This window comes from Centrocercus urophasianus, unplaced genomic scaffold (genome assembly GCF_019232065.1).
Source record: "Centrocercus urophasianus isolate 14NV4802_14NV808 unplaced genomic scaffold, USGS_Curo_1.0 seq_38, whole genome shotgun sequence".
Classification (NCBI taxonomy): domain Eukaryota; kingdom Metazoa; phylum Chordata; class Aves; order Galliformes; family Phasianidae; genus Centrocercus; species Centrocercus urophasianus.
The window spans coordinates 5,016,795-5,036,170 of record NW_024884955.1 but is presented as its reverse complement, the minus strand read 5'-3'; the positions used below and the strand labels follow the sequence as shown (position 1 = coordinate 5,036,170).

Sequence of the window (19,376 nt, the reverse complement as noted above, 5' to 3'; positions counted from 1 at the left end):
AGACCATCTGCTTCCACCCCCATGCCATGGTTAGGGTTGCCAACCACCAGACCATGCACTGGATCAGGCTGCCCAGGGAAACGCACTCAACAAATGCACCTGCGTGTCCTTGCTGCATCCAAATCACGCCGTCATTGCTACGCACCAAACATCACCTATCCTCTGATACACCCTCAGTCATTCTCAGAGGGATCTGAGTCACAACATCAGGCAAAACCCCACACACTGAAGTCAGTGGCACAAGTTTCCCTGTGACCTCACAGCCCCGTGTGCTTCCACCCAAGGATGCTCCCGGTGCGTGAGGGACAGCTGCAAAACCCTTCAGCCTCACTCACATCCCAAAGCCCAAACCTTCCCAAAGCAATTTTATCCCGCACCTACAGAACATTAATATCTCACGAAACCTTTCAGAATCCAGCACCATCGGTTCCATACAACTCCCCGACAGAAGGCTACATGAGCACAGTTCGCTCAGCCCACCCCTTCAAATGTCAACGTGGCCCCACGACACCCGTCCACGCACCAGCTGGACACCTCGGCTCTGCACACCTCGGCTCTGCACACCTCGGCTCTGCACACCTCGGCTCCGCGCCCCCCGCTCCGCGCCCCGCTCTGTGTCTGACAGTCCCGGCAGCAGCGCGGTGCCCACGCGGTACCTTGGCGGGCAGGCTGAGCAGCACGGGCAGCAGCGCCAGCGGCGCCCCCAGCAGCACCACGGCACGCCGCACGCTCCACGCCTTCTTCACCACCGCCCCCAGCGCCGCCATCCCGCATCCCGCACCCCGCGCCGTTCCGCAGCTTTATACCGGGGCGGGATGGATGAGGGAGGGGGGAACGAGGCCGCCCCGCCCGCCGGGAGGAGCGCCCGCAGCCCGGCCCGGCCCGCCCCGGACTCGGGTCTCTGTCCGACAGCGGCTCTGCTGCGGTTGCGTGATTCTGTTATTCGGTCTAAGCGGGGGCTCGGATGTCCGACGATTTGTTTCGCGGTGCCGCGTGAAGCGCTTTTCTTGTTAAAAATAAATGAACGCTGAACAAAAGCGCAGCGGTGCGGAGCGGGACGGGACCATGGAAACACCGGAAAGGCAAAGTCTTGGCCGCCACCAGGGTAAGGCTCAGGAATCAAGTGAGGAGCGTATGACTGCAGCCCGGCCGGCCCTGGTACAGCCTGACGGGAGAGGATGCTTCAGTCTGAGCCGAAAAGGAAATTGAGGAGCTGCAGCCCTGGACAGGACCCCTCCTGCACTGCTGTGCACAGGGCCGAGAGAGGGGCACACACCATAGCACTTAGGCTGAAGCTCTGACAGATGGATCAAAGCCGGAGCTGAGCATTCTCTGCTTTTTGCATCAAGGTTGGGGTTAAAGGAAGCTAAAGAGAGAAGGGAAGGCAATATAACCATCTGCCTTAGTGCTCCAGCAGCATCCTCTGAGTGCTTTAAAAGCATTCAGAACCTGTGAGAGTTGGGGCCCAGATACATGGGGGTTGTGTAGAAATCTTGCTCAGCATGGAGACCCATCCCTTCCTGCAAATAATCAGCTCTCTGGAGAGCTACTGCCTCCATGCCCATCACTCCTACCGCATCAAAGGCGTTAGAGGCAAGTGAATCAGATGAAAAGGCAGACAGCCCACTGGGGAAAGCTCTTGTCTTACAGAAGCCCTGAATCATTGGCACAGAGGGGACGAGAAGTTAAGAGGCTGAGTGTGGTGGTACAGCACAGAGCCAGGCTGCTCCCCCAGCACAGCCATGCTCCAAATGTTCCCCTCCGCTTCCTTAATAGAACATGGACAGCTTTGCACAAATGGTAACAAATCAGTCCATCCCCACACCCACTCCAGGCAGGGGCTGAAGCATCGTTACTGTGGCTGCTTTTGGAGCTGAACAGACACAAAAGGTTGGCTGGGCACTGCTGGGGCTGCTGGCACAGTGAGGATCCAACATCCGCCTGGCTCTGGCCCTGCAGCCATACAGCCCCACTGGCAAACGCTCCTTCTTTTGGGGCCCAGAGAAAGCACAGAGCTGACCAAAGGAGAGCTTGGGGACTTTTCTCTGGCCTTTCTGTGCATAACATCAGGAATAAAACTGTATCGGGATAGGAAAATAAAAAGGAGGTTCCTGTGCTGTCTCCATTCATTTCCCAGCTGAGAGCACTGCAGACTGTGAGCTGCCTCACCCGGCCCCCAGCTCCTCGTATGGGGAGAAAGGTGGTGGGACACAGCCTGTGCCTGGCCAGGGAGAGGCTTTATCTCCCTGTGGTGACCCTCACACACTGAACTCTGGGCTACAAATGAGCTTTTATGCTTTTATGGCACTGACTTGGTTTCCTATCAGCACTGATGGGTTGCAAAAGGTTATCAGTGTTTTGCATCTTGCAAAACTGGGAAATATCAATTTCCTGCAGACATCAAGGCACAGACTAAAAAAACCCTCACTGTATCACCTACATGCACAGCTTACATACGCACACAGCAACTGCCCACACAGAAGAGGTGCTGTTCAAAAGTCATGTAACAGCATACCCAGGTTATGCAACTGCATTCTCATCCCTATTTCTTGCCATACTAGTATGCATTTTGTCCCACAACTGTTTTTCTTCTTGGAGGAGTTAGAGGTCTACAACCCACAGGTTTCCAAAAATCCCATTATTTTAGCTCTGTACTTACGCATTAGTGGGCTAAGCAAAGTTCATTATTATTACTGAAAAAGTAATATTACTTAAAAGTAATATAGTAATAAAAATAATTCTACCAGGCTGGTGAACCTGAGCTGGGTGGCTGCCTGCCCTTTTCCATAAGAGAAATCACCAACAGCAATCAAACACCAGAAACACAATCTCATCAATAACCAGCAGTCCCATTCAAACCCTTAACACTCCAAATTCTTCCTATGAAACTCTATTACTTCTGTTCCCTTTGCCATTCCCTCTTTCCTTTTTCCCTCCTTCCCAGCTTGCCTGCACACCCTCCATATTCCTTCCACTTTGGGAGAAGCCAAGGGCAGACTGCTCCCAAAGCAGTGGGAATGAAACACTGGAAATGAAGCTGTTTGTGGCAGTCTGCCCTTGGTCTCCTGCAACATTTCAGATGTAGAAAGCAGCAGACCGACCAGCTGCCTGTCCAGCACACAACTACAAATATTTGCTGTTGAAAGACCTTTTTTTCCCCAAATGCAGACTTTTTTTCAGTGCTGGTGACGATGGCAGGGAGACACCCAGTGGCTGTGTGCAATGCAAGCCATCACCCTGCACTATCCCACCATTCCATGTCCTCTCAAGTGGCAGAAAGGACCTCTTTGGGATTTGTGAAGGCCAGCATACCCTTAGGGTTGGTGCAAACAGCTCACCTGGATAAGCTGGGGCAGAACATCACCGGTTCTCCTGGTGTCACACATAACTGTGACCCAAGGATCAGCTCCAAGGTACTATAGCAGTGACACAGGCAGGGATGCAGGGAGGTGTAGGTCGGTATTCTGCAGGTCTGGAGCCTCCTCTTTGTGGATACATCACAGATGGTAACAGTGACACTACGCTAATAAGAGAGAAGCTAGAATTATTTATTGATATAATATAGATATGATACAGTGCTTAACAAAGCTTGATTGTAAATAAGTACACAACAAGATTTGAGATGGCTGGATACAGTGGATTGCTTACTGATGAAGGGCAGGGAAAAGCCACACACAGAGGAGCTCCTCCCATTGAGTCATGCAGTTGAGAGCGGACCCCTTTTCTTTCTGAACTGCTTGAACCACATAGGTAAGGAGCTGGATCCACTCCTATAGTGCCATATTTGGTCAGTAGTTGATGTCTAAGGGGATTATACATGCACAAAGATACGATCTTAGCAAAGCTAACAAAGCCTAAAGAAAACTGTTGATCACTTACTGAGGATCTGTGTTGGCAAAGCATCTTGGCATCAACATGTAAAAGATCTGTGCAGGCATAACCTCCAGGGCATCTCCGCTCCAGGGCAGATCCTGTCATGCTGCCATGCAGGAGAGCTCAGGTACTCTTGGGCCATTCAATATTTATGGAGTCAGATGACGGATTCGTGGTCATACGTTGTATTTTAGCCACATACCAACCGGCCCTCTGCTGTTGAACTGCCCCCCAGTTTGAGACAGGTCTGTGGCCATGAATCTGTCTTAGCCCAAGTGCTATGAGTGCTGTTGTTCACAGCCCTCCTGTGCAAGGGCCGAGGGAGGGAGCTGGAGGAAGAAGTGCATGTATGGGGGGAGCACACCACCACAATACGCACCTGCTGGGATTTTTCCACTCTCAGATAGCTCAGCGCTCATTACAGCATCCCGGCCATAAAAACTTGCAGTCCATCAGCTTTGTTTCTACTCCACGCTCCTGCAGAGAGGACTGCATTTTAATAAACATACTCATAGTTAGAAACAGACTGCTTCAAAGGGCTCTGCAAACATAACACAGCCCTGGCATCACCGGGAGGCAGGCAGAGCAGTGTTTGTACAGATGGGGTGGTGGGCAGGGAAGGCGGCGTGCTTGGGGTGTGGGGGGCTCCGATCAGGGGCTCATTAGCTCACATCCACCTGCTCCCACTGCGCTGCAAGGCCCGGGTCCAGCACCCTGCAGGAGCCTCAGCGACTGAATGTTGCTGCATTCGCTCTCTGCGCAGCCCAGCCTGCCGGGCTACAGGGAACTGCCGCAGGGCTGTGCGCGGGGCAGATGCACAGGTTAGCAAGCCTTGGCGGCATCCCTTGTAACTTTAAAAACAAAACACAAGAAAACAACCCATCGCGACCCCGGGGCAAAGCTGTATCTGAGGCGGTGGAACCCGAGCCCCACGCTGGAGCCGAGCACTCGCCCAGTGCCTCCTCTGGCAAGGAAGTGAATGCGCGCCGGGCACGGGCAGCCCGCAGCGCTAGGACACTTGCACCGCGCGGGCCGCGAACCGCGAAACTTCGACCAAGAAAGCGGCGACATCAGCGCTGCGCCACCGCCGAAAGCTTCCCAACCGCCGCTCGCGGCCTTCTTCCCTGCCTCACCGCCCCCAGCGCAGCGCCGCACACAGCAGCGCACAGCGTGGGGCGGAGCTGCGGGCTCGGCCCCTCCGTTCAGCCCATTCTCAAAGCCCTTGCTGCTCCATCACAGCAGCAAGAGGGAACAGCGTTCCCTTCTCCTAAGGGGCACAGAACCTCAACTCATTTCTGAAAGCGTCGAAGCTCACAGAGCACTTAATGCAGGACTGGTCGCCCTGTACCATGGGCTCATAAACTTCCTCTGGGCCATCTTACATTCACACCATTACACCATGAATCAATTAATATAAGAAAAAGTTACCAAAACCCACCAATACCTCCCACAGGTAGGCAGGACGTCACAGTGCAAGCAGATCACCATATAAACCTACAAAAACAGAAATTTGCAGATTTCTTGCATCAATTGATGTTTCTGAGCAGAAAACTCTTCATTAACAACTGTTGCATATACTTAACAACAGAATATCAACTGAAAACTAACTCAAAATTACTACTGAAAAAAAGAAGCAACTGAACCTGTCCTGTGTTTAGTATTCTATTTCAACCATTGCTCGTGTCCTGGAATTCAGAGTCTTGAGACGTTTTAACATGTGCAGAGGCCATGATAATGGACTGAAACACTTTGTAGTCTGAGAAAACAACACATCTGTTTTCCTTGATGACCTTTTGTTGATGCTCTGTAGGTACTCCCAGGCCCCCCTCACCTCCCAGGAAACCGCAATCCCTGGGCTGAAAAGATTACCAGGTGTTGTACCTGCACAGAGAACAAGGCCCATGGAGCAGAGCTGCTTTTCAACAGAAACATCTAATGCTGAGGTCAGAAGCGACCTTCAGTACTCACATTTCAACATTATTTGGGTAACTTTACAACAGTTAGAAATCCAATCCAATTTATTTTATACAAGACACTATTATCAAAATAGTAATCTGTGCAATAAAAGTAGCTGGAAGTATAAATAACCTCCCAGGCAGAACCAAGCAGGAATATTCCCCCATCGCTGCCTGCTGTCACCCAATCATGGACCTCTTCCTCCCCCTGAGCCGCACCTCATCCAGACGTTTGATCACTGGGCCGGATTTCTTAGATGCGGCCGCATAGCTCTGTAGCAGAGCCTGGAATACAGTTTCTGTATCGGGATGGGTACTAAGGAAGGCTTTTTCCAGCACATATAGATCGACTCCCTTATCCTCAGGAAGACCTGAAACAAAGCTGAGCCCAAAGTCAATCAGCACCAAGTCCAGCTGCTCCGCGGGAGGCCGCAGCAGCACGTTGGACGTCGTGAGGTCGCCGTGGATGAGGTCCTCGTCGTGCATCCTGGCCAGCAGCTGGCCCATCTTCTCTGCCAAGCCGAGGAGGCTGCCGGCATCGCTGCCGCTCCGCTGCACGGAGTAGATGTGATCCTGAACGGCGATCGCGCCAACAATATCTTCAAGGTAGATGCAGTTGGACGCATAATCCACGAAGTAGACCACGGGAGCCGGGATCCCTGTTTCAAAACAACACAACACAACGAATGGAACGCTGGCCGCAGGCAGACGGGAGCTCCCGGCTCCGCGTTACCCCCGGCACAGCGGTGCCCGCCCCGGCAGCGCCCACCTGCCCGCCGGCAGCGCAGCAGGGATCGTGCCTCCTGCGCCGTGCGCCGCCGGCCGAGCCGCTCCTCCAGCGCCGGGTGCCGGTAGCGCTTGGGGAAGCGGAGCTTGGCCACGGCCGCCCGCCCCAGGAAACTGCCCCGGTAGACGCACGCCTCGGCGCCCTGCTGCACCAGCTGCAGCCCCGGTAGCGGCGGCGGCGCCGCCTCGGCTCCGCCAGGGCCCGGCGCGCCCGTCTCTGCCCCGTCCTCCGCCCCGGCTGTGCCCGCGCCGCCCGCCGCCACAGCCGCCGCCTCCGCCGCCATCATCGGGCCCCGCCGCAACACCGCGCATGCGCATCGCTCGCCGCTTCGGCAATCTTCGGCGGCCAGCGCCGGAAAGCGTCGAGCTCGGCGCGCTCCTCCGCCCCCAGGGGACGGCGCGGCCCCGCCTCCCCCGCCGGGCAACGCCAGGGCTTCGGCTCGGATCGGTTGCCGGTACCGTGGGTGTCTCTTCTTCCTTGGGTGTCCCCAGAGCTCCACGTGGGTGAAGGACGGCCAGCCCTCACTGCCTGGAGCAGTGCTCGGGGCTTCGTGGCGCAATGAAAACCCCCTGCTTTGCAGATAACACGACTTATGGTCCAAGAGACCATGTAAATAAAATAAAAAACTGCTGTGGCACCCTTGGCTGTGCCACAATTCCGTTTTGTCCTTGTTTTCTCCTCCACAACATTTGTTTCTTCTTCAGAATATTTATCTTTTATTACCACATTCCCTGCTTGTTGCTCACACGGTGGGATTGTGCCTAGCAAATATTGACACTGCTTCAGTCCGTTCCTAAACAACATTCCCGAGCAGTCCCTGATGCGGGTGAGCCATCCTGCCCTACCCTGCAGGATCCCGCCTGCTGGGCCAAGGAAGCAGATGTGTCACTGCACTCCGTATTTACAGTTTGCCAATGCCACAAACAGCCAAAGGAACAAGAGGTTTTCTTGGCACTGTGGGCATATTTTAGCTAATAGCTCCTGCACAGCCCCAACAGACACGGACACAACCTGTGAGATGCCCTCCATTCATCACATTGGCAATCGCACTAGCCTTCTCCCATGCTGGGGTTAAGGAGAGGTTCTGCACCAGGTCAGGATTCTCTCTCCTCTTGTACTGCTATTTTCATTGTGATCGTGAGGGCTTTCTCTGCTGCTGCTGCCCTCAGGCACAGGGAGTTCCAGCGATCAGAGCCAAGCAAAGCAGGCTGCAGACACCTGGCTGTGGCACCCAATGCAGGCTGCTGTCAGCAGCACCAGGCACATCAGGCAGCACATACTTGTGACTCAGGCCTCGTGTTTTGTTATTCAGCTGCAAAGCAAGAATGCACCCTCGCTGCCCTGACATCCAGCAGCCAAGAGCATGATAAGGATCAGATGGAGATATGGCACTGCCAAGACACACAACCTCGAGATGAGGAGGAGAGCATCTCAGCAGAGAGCAAAGCTGGAAACATGAGGCAGGAGCTGCCAAGGGCGTGCTGAGCCCCCTGGATCCAACCCCTCCCAGCCCCTCACATACAGCTCCAGAACCAAAGCAGCAGCCCTCAGCAGGCCCTCAATGCCCACAAACTCCAAGCGTTACAATGAGAAGCACGGTATTTTAAAACCCACAAGGAAAGATTTTTTCCAAAGTTATCCTCGCTATACATCACAGCAGTTTTTCATGGTGTGGTTTCAGAGTACCATAACCCACAGCCACGCACAGTGCCGATGCTGCAGCTGGGTTTCTGCACATACTGATGTAATCTTTTTGGCCGCCTTTTGCAAACATACCATAAAGCTCTGCTGTGCTCCCCAGGACCTCACCTCCCTGCTGCCTTTGCTAGTAATGTTTATTGCCCTGCCAGAGAACAGGAAGCCTCCAGAAAATGTCAGGGGTGGCTTTATGCTGGCAGATAAGCAAATGCTGAGTGACCAAGGAGAAAATGTAATTTCTTCCTTCTCACGCTGAGTTCACTGGAGGAGTTGCAGTTAAACATGCAGCAGTTGTTCAGGCAGGTTGTAGATCATGGATGTGTTAACCCAGCGGATGCTGAGGACCACAGGGTCTGCGGGAAGAGAGAAAACTGCAGGTCTCCATCTGAGTGTCGTGAGAGCTGGCCATGATTTCAGAGCTATTTAAGCTACTTTAATAGGAATTGCAAATCTCATTGTGGAGTCTCTTCTGTGAACACCACTGTTTTCTGGAGGCTGGTGTTTGTGTTTGAAGCCATTCTTCACCGATTGTATGATCCCCATGCAGCTGTCAGACTGCACGAGACACACCATTGCAGATGAGGTATTTCTGCATACTGTATTCCCACTGCAATTAGAGTATATGAATGGGAAGCATTTCTTTATAAACGCAGATGATTTGAAGCACTTTTAATATTCACTATGGCTTTGAGAAGAAATGAGAGCTGAGCCTTTGATCAACTGCTGCCCATACTGACAGACCGGGGTGACATGATCCAGTATGGCCCATCTCACGCATCTCAAAACCATGAAAAAAAAGAGTACTGTGGGTTTCCAGGACAGAGACATGGCATGCAGTCCCTCCACAACGTAGAACAAAGATTCCTAAAATGTTTTTCTAAATTCCTCATGAAGTTAGTATGTGGAATGACCACTGTAAAGCTCTTTTAACGACACCACGTGTTTTTCACTCCTTACCTGACCTGTTTGCTTCTGGCTGTGTCAGAGGGCTGTGCCTGCACTGCATCCACAGGTGCAGTGATGGCCGATGCAACTGAGCTGGTACTGTGCAAAAAGCTTTGGCTCACAGCGTGCCAGTGGCATTAGAACCGTGTGACGAAACAAATCGTTCCCTGCGGTCACAAACCAGCTCACAACGCAGGCTTGTGGCCATTCCCACTCATCCTCCAGCACAGTCGCTGCTGCGTGACTCCGTGAGGTCTCAGAGTCCTGACAGCACATTGCCCTGTTCTGCTCCCCACGCTCATTAGGTGACAGCAGGCTTATGAGCGTTGCATGCACATCACAGCACACACACATACTTCACCACATCACAACACGCCCAGTGACTATGGTTTGTATGAACAGTACCAAGGGAGAATGTTTCCATTGCGTTAAAGAGTTTCACTCTTCTAGGCGTATAAAGCTTTGTAAAGTCCTCGTTTTACAAACTGCAATTTGTGTTGTATGGATTTAGCCTCAGATTCAGAAAACAAACCCTGCCTCCAAGCACAAGTCCCAGTGCCTTGCATGCAGCAGGAAGGGTTCTGTTCCACTGAGCAGAAAGAGGACGTTAATTGCAAGGAAAGTTGAACACCAGAACATTTTGCCTAATGGAGCACCGTGCTGCTGGAAGGAGACAACCTCAGGAAACGCAGCCTTTCTTTTCGACAGAAGAGAAAGGTAAGAGTTCAAAGTCAGCCGTGCTGCTCTTTTTTGCTTCGAAATGGCCCATCCTTTCCTAGCAGCCTTTTTTTGGCTTTCCAACCCAGAAAGCTAAAAACTCTTATCAAAATCCCCCATCTCCCGAGGGCTGTCTAAAGGCCTTCTAGTGCGGAGGAGCAAAGCTCTGCAGGCAGAGCGTGGACATGAGATCCCTGCTCCTGCTGCAGCGCGAGCGAGACCGGGACAGCGAGACCGGGACAGCGGGACCGGGACAGCGCCGTGTCCCGGTTTTAGACCGCTCAGCAACACCCGCACGCAGCTCGCTTCGGTAAAAGATCCCCAGCCGCACCGACCAGGGAGAAGGAGCTTAACGGCCGCGCCGGGACCCCCCGGTCCTCCCCAAGGCCCGGCCGGGGGCAGGGCAGGAGCGACGTGGCGCTGCTCGGCTCCGCTCCGGCCGCCGGACCCCGCTCCGCTCCGCCCCGCTCCGCGCCCGCCGCCGCCGCGGAGCGCCCGGGGCTCGGCCGCCGCGCCATGGGTGAGTGGTCCGGGGCCGCGCTGGGAAGGGGGCGGCGGGCGGAGGGCCGCGCGGCGAGCGGCGGCCGTGCCCCGGGAGGAGGGGAAGTTCTCAGCTTTGAGACTTCTCCCGAAGGCTCGGGTTGCCTCTCCCTCCCTTTCTCTCTCTCTCTCTCCCGCCCAAGTTTCCCGTCTCCTTTTTAGCGCTTCCAGCCCCGGTTTCCTGTGACACGGCCCCTAAAGCCGTGCCGGGAGCGCTGGCGGGGCGGAGGAGGCCGTGCGGCGGCGGGGCGACGGAGCGCGTCCACGGGCATCGCAGTGCGGCCGGGCCGGCGCCGCACCGCTGCGACCGCGGCGCTCCGGGGGCGGCTCGGGCTCAGCCCGGCACCGCGCACCGCCCCGTCCTGCAGCGCAGGGCATCGCCCGGCCCGACCCCGTGCTGCACCCGCCGAACTTTCTGTCCTGACGAGCTCTGAACCCCGGGTACCTCGACGGCTTCAGAGCAGACCGTACAAAGTTGGATCCCGACCAGCGTTCGTGGCCTGCCCACTGAGTTAGCAGCGGCGTCTGATTGAATCAGCGCTGGTATTTACAGCAGGCTGAATGGATCCAAGCAAGCTGGTGGCTTGGAACGAGTGGCTTGCCCACTTCATGCAAAGACTTCTGTTCTCAGTGAGCAAATATTTTTTCTGGTAATCTATGTGATATGTGTACAAGGAGCAATGCAAACAGGGCAGGTAGTCACACAGCATAGCGGGAGGGACTGGCGGGGGGCTGCAGGGCCGTAAGGAACACAAAGGAAACAGAGGCATATGGAACAAATACCAATACAAACATGGCCATCCCAGAGAAATAACCTTTATCATTGGCTGTGACTGTGTGCTGAATAGAGACACTTCCTATTAAACACAGCTTGTGAGGGGGGAAAAAGCCCATAGGCAATAATGAGGGAAGTTTTCCATGGGCTGGTGGATGTGTCTACATTCTTTCCACACACGGTTTGCTGAAGTAGTGAATATTTCTAGTTAAACAAAGCCAATGTGTGAATACAGATAGTATTACGTGCTGGAAACCAGTGCATAACAGCACAAACTTGCACGTCAATGTACCCTACCTGTGCCTTCAAAACTGGGTGGGGAGAAAGAGGTCACTGTCACTGCTTGTGCCCCAGGATCCCCATGGCAGCAGGGGCTCTGTGTGCACTCCCCCCTGCAATGCTGAGCAATGTGACTCACGGCTCGCACATGTTTGCCCTTTCATCCTCTCTGCAGGGTGAGATGTGTGTGCAGCAAGCACCTTGTTTTTGTAGGGTTGTTTGGGGCGGGTTGGTCGCTTTGGGTTTGGTTTGGTTTGCTTGTGCTGCTGTTTTTTCTTATTTTAAGTAAGCTGAAATACTTAGGAAAGTTGCATGCTCAGCTGTATGAGAAAGGCAAGGTCAAGGAATCATTCCTTTTGTTTGGGGCAGACAACAGGGTTGTGAAGACATCCTGCAGACCTGGATCAGACTGAGAAAGTTTGCCTGGTTGGGGATCGTGTGCACCGAGCCCCGGAGAAGGAGAGGTGAAGAAATCAGGGCCATGCCACAAAGTAATGCCAGGAGTGCAAGATTTGATAGGAGAAAAACTCTTGTGAGCAGCACTTTCAGCTACATTAATCATTCACCCTTACTTATTTCCTACAAGTCAGATTTTTTCCCTTACTCTTTTGGTTTCTCTCAACTCCACCAAAGCTGCCCAAATTCACTCGCTCATGCTCAGGGCACACATAGAACTTAGGGGCCAGGCAGGAGCTGAGGGTTGTGCTCCTGACAGCAGAAGGCTTTCTCTCTGTTGTTTCCCTCTTACACAACAAGAAATATAATTTAAATTCCCATCACCACCTTAGCAAAGTTTGACAAAGAGTCCCTACCTCCCAGCATTTGTTCGTCCCTGAGCTGTGAAGAGCAGCCATCAATCTCCCACTAAATTGCCAAGCAGTGAAGTAGTTAATGCTGCTATTTTCTTTACCAAAAAATCTTTTTTTTTTTTTTTTTTTTTTTTTTTTAATTTCCTTAAATTTTCAACTTAGGTTGAAGTGCATGTGGCATTCATCAGGTCTCACTGCAGGCTTTGCATTCCTGCTCTTTACCTTGCAGTCCTGAGGTCTGAAGATTTTATTTTTAGTGAGATATGAGAGCCTGGAGTTGTTTTTGGGCTGCAGTTCTGAGGGAATCTGCACACTGCGGTAGTTCTTCTGGCCACATAATCACATAATAAATATAGCCCTACCTCTCGAATACTGCTTCACTGATGAGGAGATGTTAAAGGGAAAACTTCTGCCTTGGTTGCTGCCATTCATGAATTATCTGAAAGACACAGAGGAAGGAAAAGAGATGAAATGTTGTTAACAACTTACCAACTTGGCCAACCATTTCTCTCTTTGCCTGGGCTCTGGCAGGGGAATGGAAAAGAAGATGGTGGTTCACAAAGCCTTAAGTATAGTGCCATCCCCTGTGGATCCACAGGTTGTTCAGTAACTTTGTATTTTGTGATAAATGCTCAATGACAATAAAAGTAAAGTTCAGAAGCAACAGCTTCTGTGGGTGAATGTAGGATGTCCAGGGACTGCTTGGCAAAGAGCAGGGCCTTCTTGGGTGAGCTCAGGGGGAAAATGCATTGCATGAGGTGCACTGGGCAGTGGCACCTGTACTGTTCAGAAACAAGAATTGTGCAGAGCTTGAAGAATGAATTAGGTATGAAATTGGAGGATAAATAAGAATGACCAGTAAGAATGGGACTAGGCCAGGGCAGTTCTGTCCCAGTGAGTGACCTGTGGAATTCCCTGCTGGTGAGGGGTGCTTCTTGTCCTATAGGTGTTCTAAGCTGTAAATCATGGACTGAAACTTTATAACGTTAATGCAGAGCAAGTAGAAGCTGCATTCCCTGCCCTGGGCAGTTCTAGTAACTAGAACCAAGAAATAGAGAACTCAGAGGGTCGCATGTACAACACCAGAGAAGCAAACCACTGTCCGAGACTTAAATACAAGTCTTAACAACAAAGCTGTCAACACAGCCCTATCTTCATAGTTCTGAACCCAAGAAGTGTCACTGCATTCCATGGCAATGTGTGCAGGGCTGGTGAATAGCGAGAGTGTGTGCACATGCCTTTGCACATGACCTATGAATGAGGGGAGAAATTCCTTATTGTAGCTTTGCAGATAGAAAACTTTGGGTGTCCTGGAAGAGCTTTTTGCAGATTGTGTGTGCTGATAGCTTTCTGCTGGAGCCAGAAAACTGAACCTCACTTTGCTTACTTGTTTTCCAGGTCGTGCACTGCTGGTCCTCCTGTTGTCTGCAACAGTCTCTCTTCTGGGCGGGCTGATATTTGGATATGAGCTGGGGATCATCTCTGGAGCACTGCTGCAGCTGCAGGCAGACTTCAGCCTTGGCTGCTTCAAGCAGGAGGCTCTTGTGAGCTCCCTCCTGGTTGGAGCCCTCCTTGCCTCTCTGGTCGGAGGAATCCTCATTGACCGCCATGGACGGAGGAAGGCGATTCTGGTCAGCAATGTGGTCCTGTTGTTTGGCAGCCTAATTCTCACACTGACCAGGTCGTTTATTGGGCTGCTCATTGGACGCATGACGGTGGGCTTTGCCATCTCTGTCTCATCCATGGCCTGCTGCATCTATGTCTCCGAAATGGTGGCTGCACATCAGCGAGGGCTGCTGGTGTCTCTGTATGAAGCGGGCATCACTGTAGGCATCCTGTTGTCCTACGCACTGAATTACGCCTTTGCAGATACGCAGGAGGGATGGAGGTACATGTTTGGGCTGGCCATGGCCCCAGCAGCCATGCAGTTCCTCAGCATCCTCTTTCTCCCAGTGAACCCTGTTAAACTAAACATCTGGGACTCGGACTGCCAGAAGGGTCTCATTCAATTGCAGACTGCTGAGGACAGAGAGGCAGCAAAGCGGGAGCCCTATAAGGAGAAGCACTACTCATTTCTTGATCTTTTCAGGACCAGAGACAACATGAGTAGACGAACTCTGGTGGGGCTGGGCCTGGTGCTCTTCCAGCAGTTCACTGGGCAGCCCAACGTGCTGGGCTATGCCTCCAAAATCTTCCACTCTGTGGGATTCCAGAGCAACTCCTCTGCCATCCTGGCCTCTGTCGGGCTGGGGGCAATCAAGGTGGTGGCCACACTGGTGGCGATGGCCTTTGCGGACAAAGCTGGCCGCAGAGCACTGCTCCTGGCTGGCGGTGTGGTGATGGCCATCTCCGTCACCACCATCGGCCTCACCAGCTGCATCGCCCCACTGGCCATGGCCAGGGACTGCACAGCCGCTGCAGACCCCAACGTGTCCCACAGCCTCCCCCAGCACCCCCTGGGACCCCCGCCCTCCCACATCCCACCAGGCTTAGGAGAAGGCAACGGGCAGGCAGGCCTCGGTTCTGCTGCTACCAAAAGCCTTACAAAAGCTCTTGCCAGTGCTCAGAGCAGTGAGGTTGTTACTCGTTCTTCCCACACTCAGAAAATGGGCTTGGCAGGGCAGTCTGACAAGGAGACAGTGGAGAGCACAGACCCTCCTTTCGGCCGCGCTCCCCTGACAGAACATATGGTTTTAAATTGGATTACGCTGCTGAGCATGATGGCTTTTGTGAGCGCTTTCTCAATTGGATTTGGACCAAGTAAGTATGGTGTTTATATATCCTTGCAACTAACCCAGAGAATAAAACTGGGGCTGATCTTTATAGTCTGCTTGAAACATTCATTATGCATCGGCTTTACCAGGCAGCTGAGTGTCTGGAAACTGGAAATTTATCCTTGTCAGCCTACTGAATCATTTCCTGGTCTTGCAGCTCTGTCTGCTGTGTGGCTGGGACAGCATCATAATCACCTTCTCTTCCATGCTATTACTACCCTTGTAATGTTCTCTTTTTCCTGCTCATTGCAAAATCACAGCATCCCACGAGCACTGCCTAATGCTCACAGCACCCTGTGAGGAGGAACACAGAGGGCCTTCTCCAGAAAGAGCAGCAGAGCTGGAAGTGGAATCTCCTAGAAAGTTTCTTGGTATCAGTTGGTCTTTTTCTGAAATCATTTTGCATCAGATGAGAATGGAGATTAGTTCTTGCTTCCACATGAGTTCTAGTGTTTTCTGGCACTTGTTGTTTTAAATGCATTGATGGGAGAGAACAGTATCTAACCACAGGAAAAACATCAGTGCACAGCAAGTCCCATGAGTTTGGCAGTGACTCCATAAATCATTTCAAGCAAAATAACCCTAGGATAGGAAAGATTGCTCTAAGTTACATACTGCTTTCAGCTCTGATTTTCGCCCAAATGCAACAATCTCTCTTTCTCCATTCTTTACACGGAGCATGTCCTGATGGCAGATATGTCATTTTCCCCCTATCTGCTCAGTGGCCAGTTACCCACTCTACTTTCTGCACACTGGACCTGCCCATTGCTATCTCATCCTCCACACAGTGCTGACATGGGAGCTTCAGAGTGCTCTGGGGTGACCTGGCTCTGAGATCAGTGACTAGCAGCAGTGGGTGCTGGGTGAAGCCAGAGTGTCAAAAACCTTGCTGAAATCTTCCTTCCCCATTTCCCAAATACATTTCTTAAACCATACAACTTTTTTCTATCCTCTAATCTGTGCAGTGACCTGGCTGGTCCTCAGTGAGATCTACCCAGCTAGAATACGAGGAAGAGCCTTTGCCTTCTGCAACAGCTTTAACTGGGCTGCCAATTTACTGATCAGCCTCTCCTTCCTGGATCTCATTGGTAAGTGTCCATCCCCATCCCTCCACATCCCACAGGTGGCTTAGTGCAGGTGGCTGCCACGAGCTGATGGGAGAGTAAGTGGTGCTGAAACCTGGGGTCCTCACTGTGACCCTGCTGCCTCTGAGAGCAAACAGGCACCATTGATACTTTTCTGGGCCCTTCCATCACCTGTTTTGTAAAAACCATCCTTCGTGCACAGGGCTGTACCACAACACTGGGCTGTCAGAAAACCGTGAGTTTGCAGCTTTCATACCAGTAGCTTTGCAATGTTTCTTGCTGGCAGAACTGTCATTTGAGGGATTCAGTTGGCACTGCTGGATGCTGAAGCTCAGCCACTTTCACCTTCCTTCTGTGGTACTGCTGGAAAGGCGGCTGTGAGTCCTCCCTCACTGCTCCCCAGTTCTTCTCCTAGCAGACAAGGGGATTTCCCTGCCCTTGGAAGGGCTCTTGACAGTGACCACCCCACAGTAAGCCACCAGCTTCATTCTCATCCCAGGATATGACTTCCCTTTGACAGACCCTTCATTTGAATCTTTCTGCAGATGCCATTGGTTTCTCATGGATGTTTCTTCTCTATGGGCTGATGGGAGTGATGGCTGTTATATTCATTTATTTTTTTGTTCCGGAAACAAAAGGACAGTCCTTAGAGGAGATAGACCAGCAGTTCTCCAGGAAATGGTATGTGTGCTATTGTGCCACCCTGTCTTTGGGTGTTTCTCACCAGCAGTACCCAAGGTCCACGGCACCGGGCAGCCCCAGCCTGGTCAGTGCTATTGAGAACATCACAGCAGCTGGATGCTGCTAGTGGTGCTGGGAGGAAAAGGGCTGAAAGCAAGGCTTGTGGGCCAGGGGAGAGCAGGACAGAGCATGGGATAGGCAGGGCCAGACTGCAGGAGGGAACAACGCTCTGGTCCTTTCCTCTGGGATCCTGGACTCCTCTTTCTCCTATGGGGAAGAGACATCTTTCAGTGTAAGACCATGGAGGGAGGTTGTGCAGCCGTGGTAAGGAGGTGGCTGGGAGGAGTGGCTCTGAGTCCAGGCCTGTCTCAGCCTGGTGTGAGCAGCTGCACCCCCAGCTGACCCCCAGCATTGCCCCCAGGCTGCGGGAAGGAAACAGCTGCAAGCAGCGGCGTGCAAGAGGAGCTAGCTGTGCACATGGGCAGTACCAGAGAGTGGAGCGTGCCAACAGTGCCTGACAGTGGGACTGCAGTGTCGTCCTGCAGAGGGGAACTGACCTGGGGACATTGCTTCTTGCAGAGATGGCTCTCCCTGCAGTGCCTTAGATCTTGGGACACGCTCACAGCCGTCCCTTGTATCCTTGGAGAGTCTCTGGTCCCATGCAGGGAGCGTGTTCTTCCTCTGGCATCTTTTATTGTCCACGCTTTGTGTCTGCTATCATTTAAGAGATGAATGGTTTTGTATGCAGGAATAAAACACAACTTTTGCTGACACCACTTTCCACCCATGCCGTTCATTTCCAAGCAAGATATATTATATTCCACTGCTTTGAAGTACTTGGTGCTTTCCAGAGGGGTCAGGATTGCAGGGGAAATGCATCAGGCACTCAGCAGCATACATTCATGCCACCACCCTTTATAATGTCTGTGCAGAAGCCTGCACTCTGAGAAGGGGCTGATGCAGCTAAACACCCCACAGCCCCAGCAGCTCACCCACCTTCTCTCACGTGGTCACTGTTTCTAGACACATAGAAGCACATTGTGAATATTATGATGCTCTCTTCTGTGCACAGAGGATGCTCTGCATTCACAACCAAGGTTTGCATGTACAAAATACTGCAATATTCTGATACCTTGTACAATTTTTCTATCTCCTACAATTGTACATTCTTTGATACATCTTGTAAGGCCTGTCACCTCTCCTCCTGACACATATACATTACCACACTCACTCCCAAAAGCTTGTGAGAGAAGTGGCACCTTGCTGAACAGGTGCCTCCATCCTGCTCACCAGCCAGCTCTGCCTCTTCTGAACCCCTTGGGAATCACATCCCAAAGCTTAGCATGCTCCCCTGAAAATGTATCTCCTTGGGGACCAGCAACCACTGTGCTGGGCAGTTGGCGCAGTGGTGATGCACAGGATGGGTCTTAGGCTGTCCAGTGCCACGTGGTTGTATCTCCCAAACTGCCTCAAAGAGAACTCACCGTGGCGCTGGAAGATGACCCTCTGCCCTCAGCTGTAGCTCAGTCCTTGGCCTCTGCAGCCGGCCACAGGGGCTCAGTGGAACATCATGCAGTGGCCTTGGTGCTTCTGAAGTCCCCATGCATGGAGTGTGCTGTCACTGCAAGGCACACAGGGATACCTGCAAAACATAAAACACACGCTCTCTTCCTCTTACTGCATTCAAAACCCCACGGATACCGAGCTCTATCAGCGATAACCCCGGTTTATCGGGAGCCAGAGGCAGCGCTGCCCTAAGAGCTGCTGCGGGCCGTGCCGGCTGCTCCGGGCTCCCACTGCCGCCGCTGCAGCGCGGCCCGCCGCCGCCAGGGGCCATCCCAAACCCGCGGAACGAGCCGGGCCGGGCCGGGCGGCACTGCCTGCACCGCCGGCTACTGCCGGAGCCTCGGCGTGCGGAGATGTTCGCAGCTGGGAAGCGGACCCGAAGCTGCCGCTCGGTCGCAATGCTGGTGGCACTGGAAGCGGCAAAAGCACGGGAGTGCTGGAATGAGAAGCGGGAGGGAAGTGAGAGGGTGCAGAAATTCAGGCCTGCGCCCCTCTGGAGGATGCGGCCAAGGCACAGCGAGACCAGCGGGGAAATCTGTGGGGCAGCTGCAATCAAAAAGGTGGGACCGTCACAGGTGCTGCCGGCAGACCCACGGGAGCACAATTCAGCCACAAAGCCAAGGTAAAACTGAGAGGCGTTCCCAAATCTATCCCAGCATAAAATGATGGCAGGTTTTCTAATTGCTGCAGCGTAACAGGGATGTTGATGACCTGAGCGCCCTGATCAAGCTGTAGATGTACCTGTTCGTTGCAGGGGAGCTGGACCAGCTGACCTCTAAGGGTCCTTTCCAACCTGAATGCTTCCATGATTCTATGAGCTGCCCACTGAACAGCCAGTGGGTGTCAGTACGGAGCTCTTGAGATGATAGATCCCAGATTCCAACAATGTAGA

The 19,376-nt window shown here is 52.8% G+C and overlaps 3 protein-coding genes and 1 long non-coding RNA gene across 11 annotated transcripts in view; 1 reads left to right on the top strand and 3 right to left on the bottom strand.

The window, feature by feature from the left end:
• SLC13A3 (solute carrier family 13 member 3) overlaps positions 1-6,134 on the bottom strand; it is a 29,239-nt gene extending 23,105 nt beyond the window's left edge. The window contains exons 1-6 of one of the 7 annotated variants that reach the window (XM_042832356.1): positions 6,048-6,134; positions 5,312-5,367; positions 4,253-4,350; positions 3,880-4,120; positions 3,649-3,802; positions 3,339-3,523 (exon numbers count right to left, since the gene is read on the bottom strand). In XM_042832356.1, the coding sequence (XP_042688290.1) occupies positions 3,339-3,386 (48 nt within the window). In that variant the 5' untranslated portion in view covers positions 3,387-3,523; positions 3,649-3,802; positions 3,880-4,120; ... (1 more) ...; positions 5,312-5,367; positions 6,048-6,134. The remainder of the gene's footprint in view (positions 1-3,338; positions 3,524-3,648; positions 3,803-3,879; positions 4,121-4,252; positions 4,351-5,311; positions 5,368-6,047) is intronic. The other 6 variants (XM_042832357.1, XM_042832359.1, XM_042832358.1 and 3 more) reach the window with 6 other exon arrangements.
• TP53RK (TP53 regulating kinase) lies at positions 5,874-10,493 on the bottom strand. Its single transcript, XM_042832271.1, has 3 exons — positions 10,307-10,493; positions 6,598-7,161; positions 5,874-6,487 (listed from the first exon to the last, which is right to left on the bottom strand). The coding sequence occupies exons 1-3, from the start codon at positions 10,491-10,493 to the stop codon at positions 6,009-6,011; spliced, it is 1,230 nt and encodes a 409-aa protein (XP_042688205.1). The 3' UTR covers positions 5,874-6,008.
• Positions 10,459-17,680, top strand: SLC2A10 (solute carrier family 2 member 10). Of its 2 annotated transcripts, XM_042832544.1 has the most exons (5): positions 10,459-10,495; positions 13,777-15,138; positions 16,118-16,240; positions 16,783-16,918; positions 17,340-17,680. In XM_042832544.1, the coding sequence occupies exons 1-5, from the start codon at positions 10,492-10,494 to the stop codon at positions 17,434-17,436; spliced, it is 1,722 nt and encodes a 573-aa protein (XP_042688478.1). In that variant the 5' UTR covers positions 10,459-10,491; the 3' UTR covers positions 17,437-17,680. The 2 variants fall into 2 exon arrangements, with proteins under 2 accessions (XP_042688478.1, XP_042688479.1); XM_042832545.1 differs by lacking the exons at positions 16,783-16,918; positions 17,340-17,680 and adding an exon at positions 16,524-16,771.
• On the bottom strand, positions 17,071-18,540 carry LOC122167749. The gene is made up of 3 exons (XR_006171084.1): positions 18,403-18,540; positions 17,476-17,632; positions 17,071-17,185 (listed from the first exon to the last, which is right to left on the bottom strand). It is a non-coding gene; the product is annotated as an uncharacterized LOC122167749 (long non-coding RNA).
• Positions 18,541-19,376: the final 836 nt, after the last annotated feature.

Coding starts and splice junctions, on each gene's coding strand:
- SLC2A10 (XM_042832544.1), top strand. Junction 15,139..16,117: donor CTCAATTGGATTTGGACCAA/GTAAGTATGGTG, acceptor TAATCTGTGCAG/TGACCTGGCTGGTCCTCAGT. Junction 16,241..16,782: donor CTCCTTCCTGGATCTCATTG/GTAAGTGTCCAT, acceptor ATCTTTCTGCAG/ATGCCATTGGTTTCTCATGG.
- TP53RK (XM_042832271.1), bottom strand. CDS start 10,493: ATGGCGCGGCGGCCGAGCCCCGGGCGCTCCGCGGCGGCGGCGGGCGCG. Junction 7,162..10,306: donor AAGCTCCTTCTCCCTGGTCG/GTGCGGCTGGGG, acceptor TGCGCCACGAAG/CCCCGAGCACTGCTCCAGGC. Junction 6,488..6,597: donor GCTGCGCTGCCGGCGGGCAG/GTGGGCGCTGCC, acceptor GTTTTGAAACAG/GGATCCCGGCTCCCGTGGTC.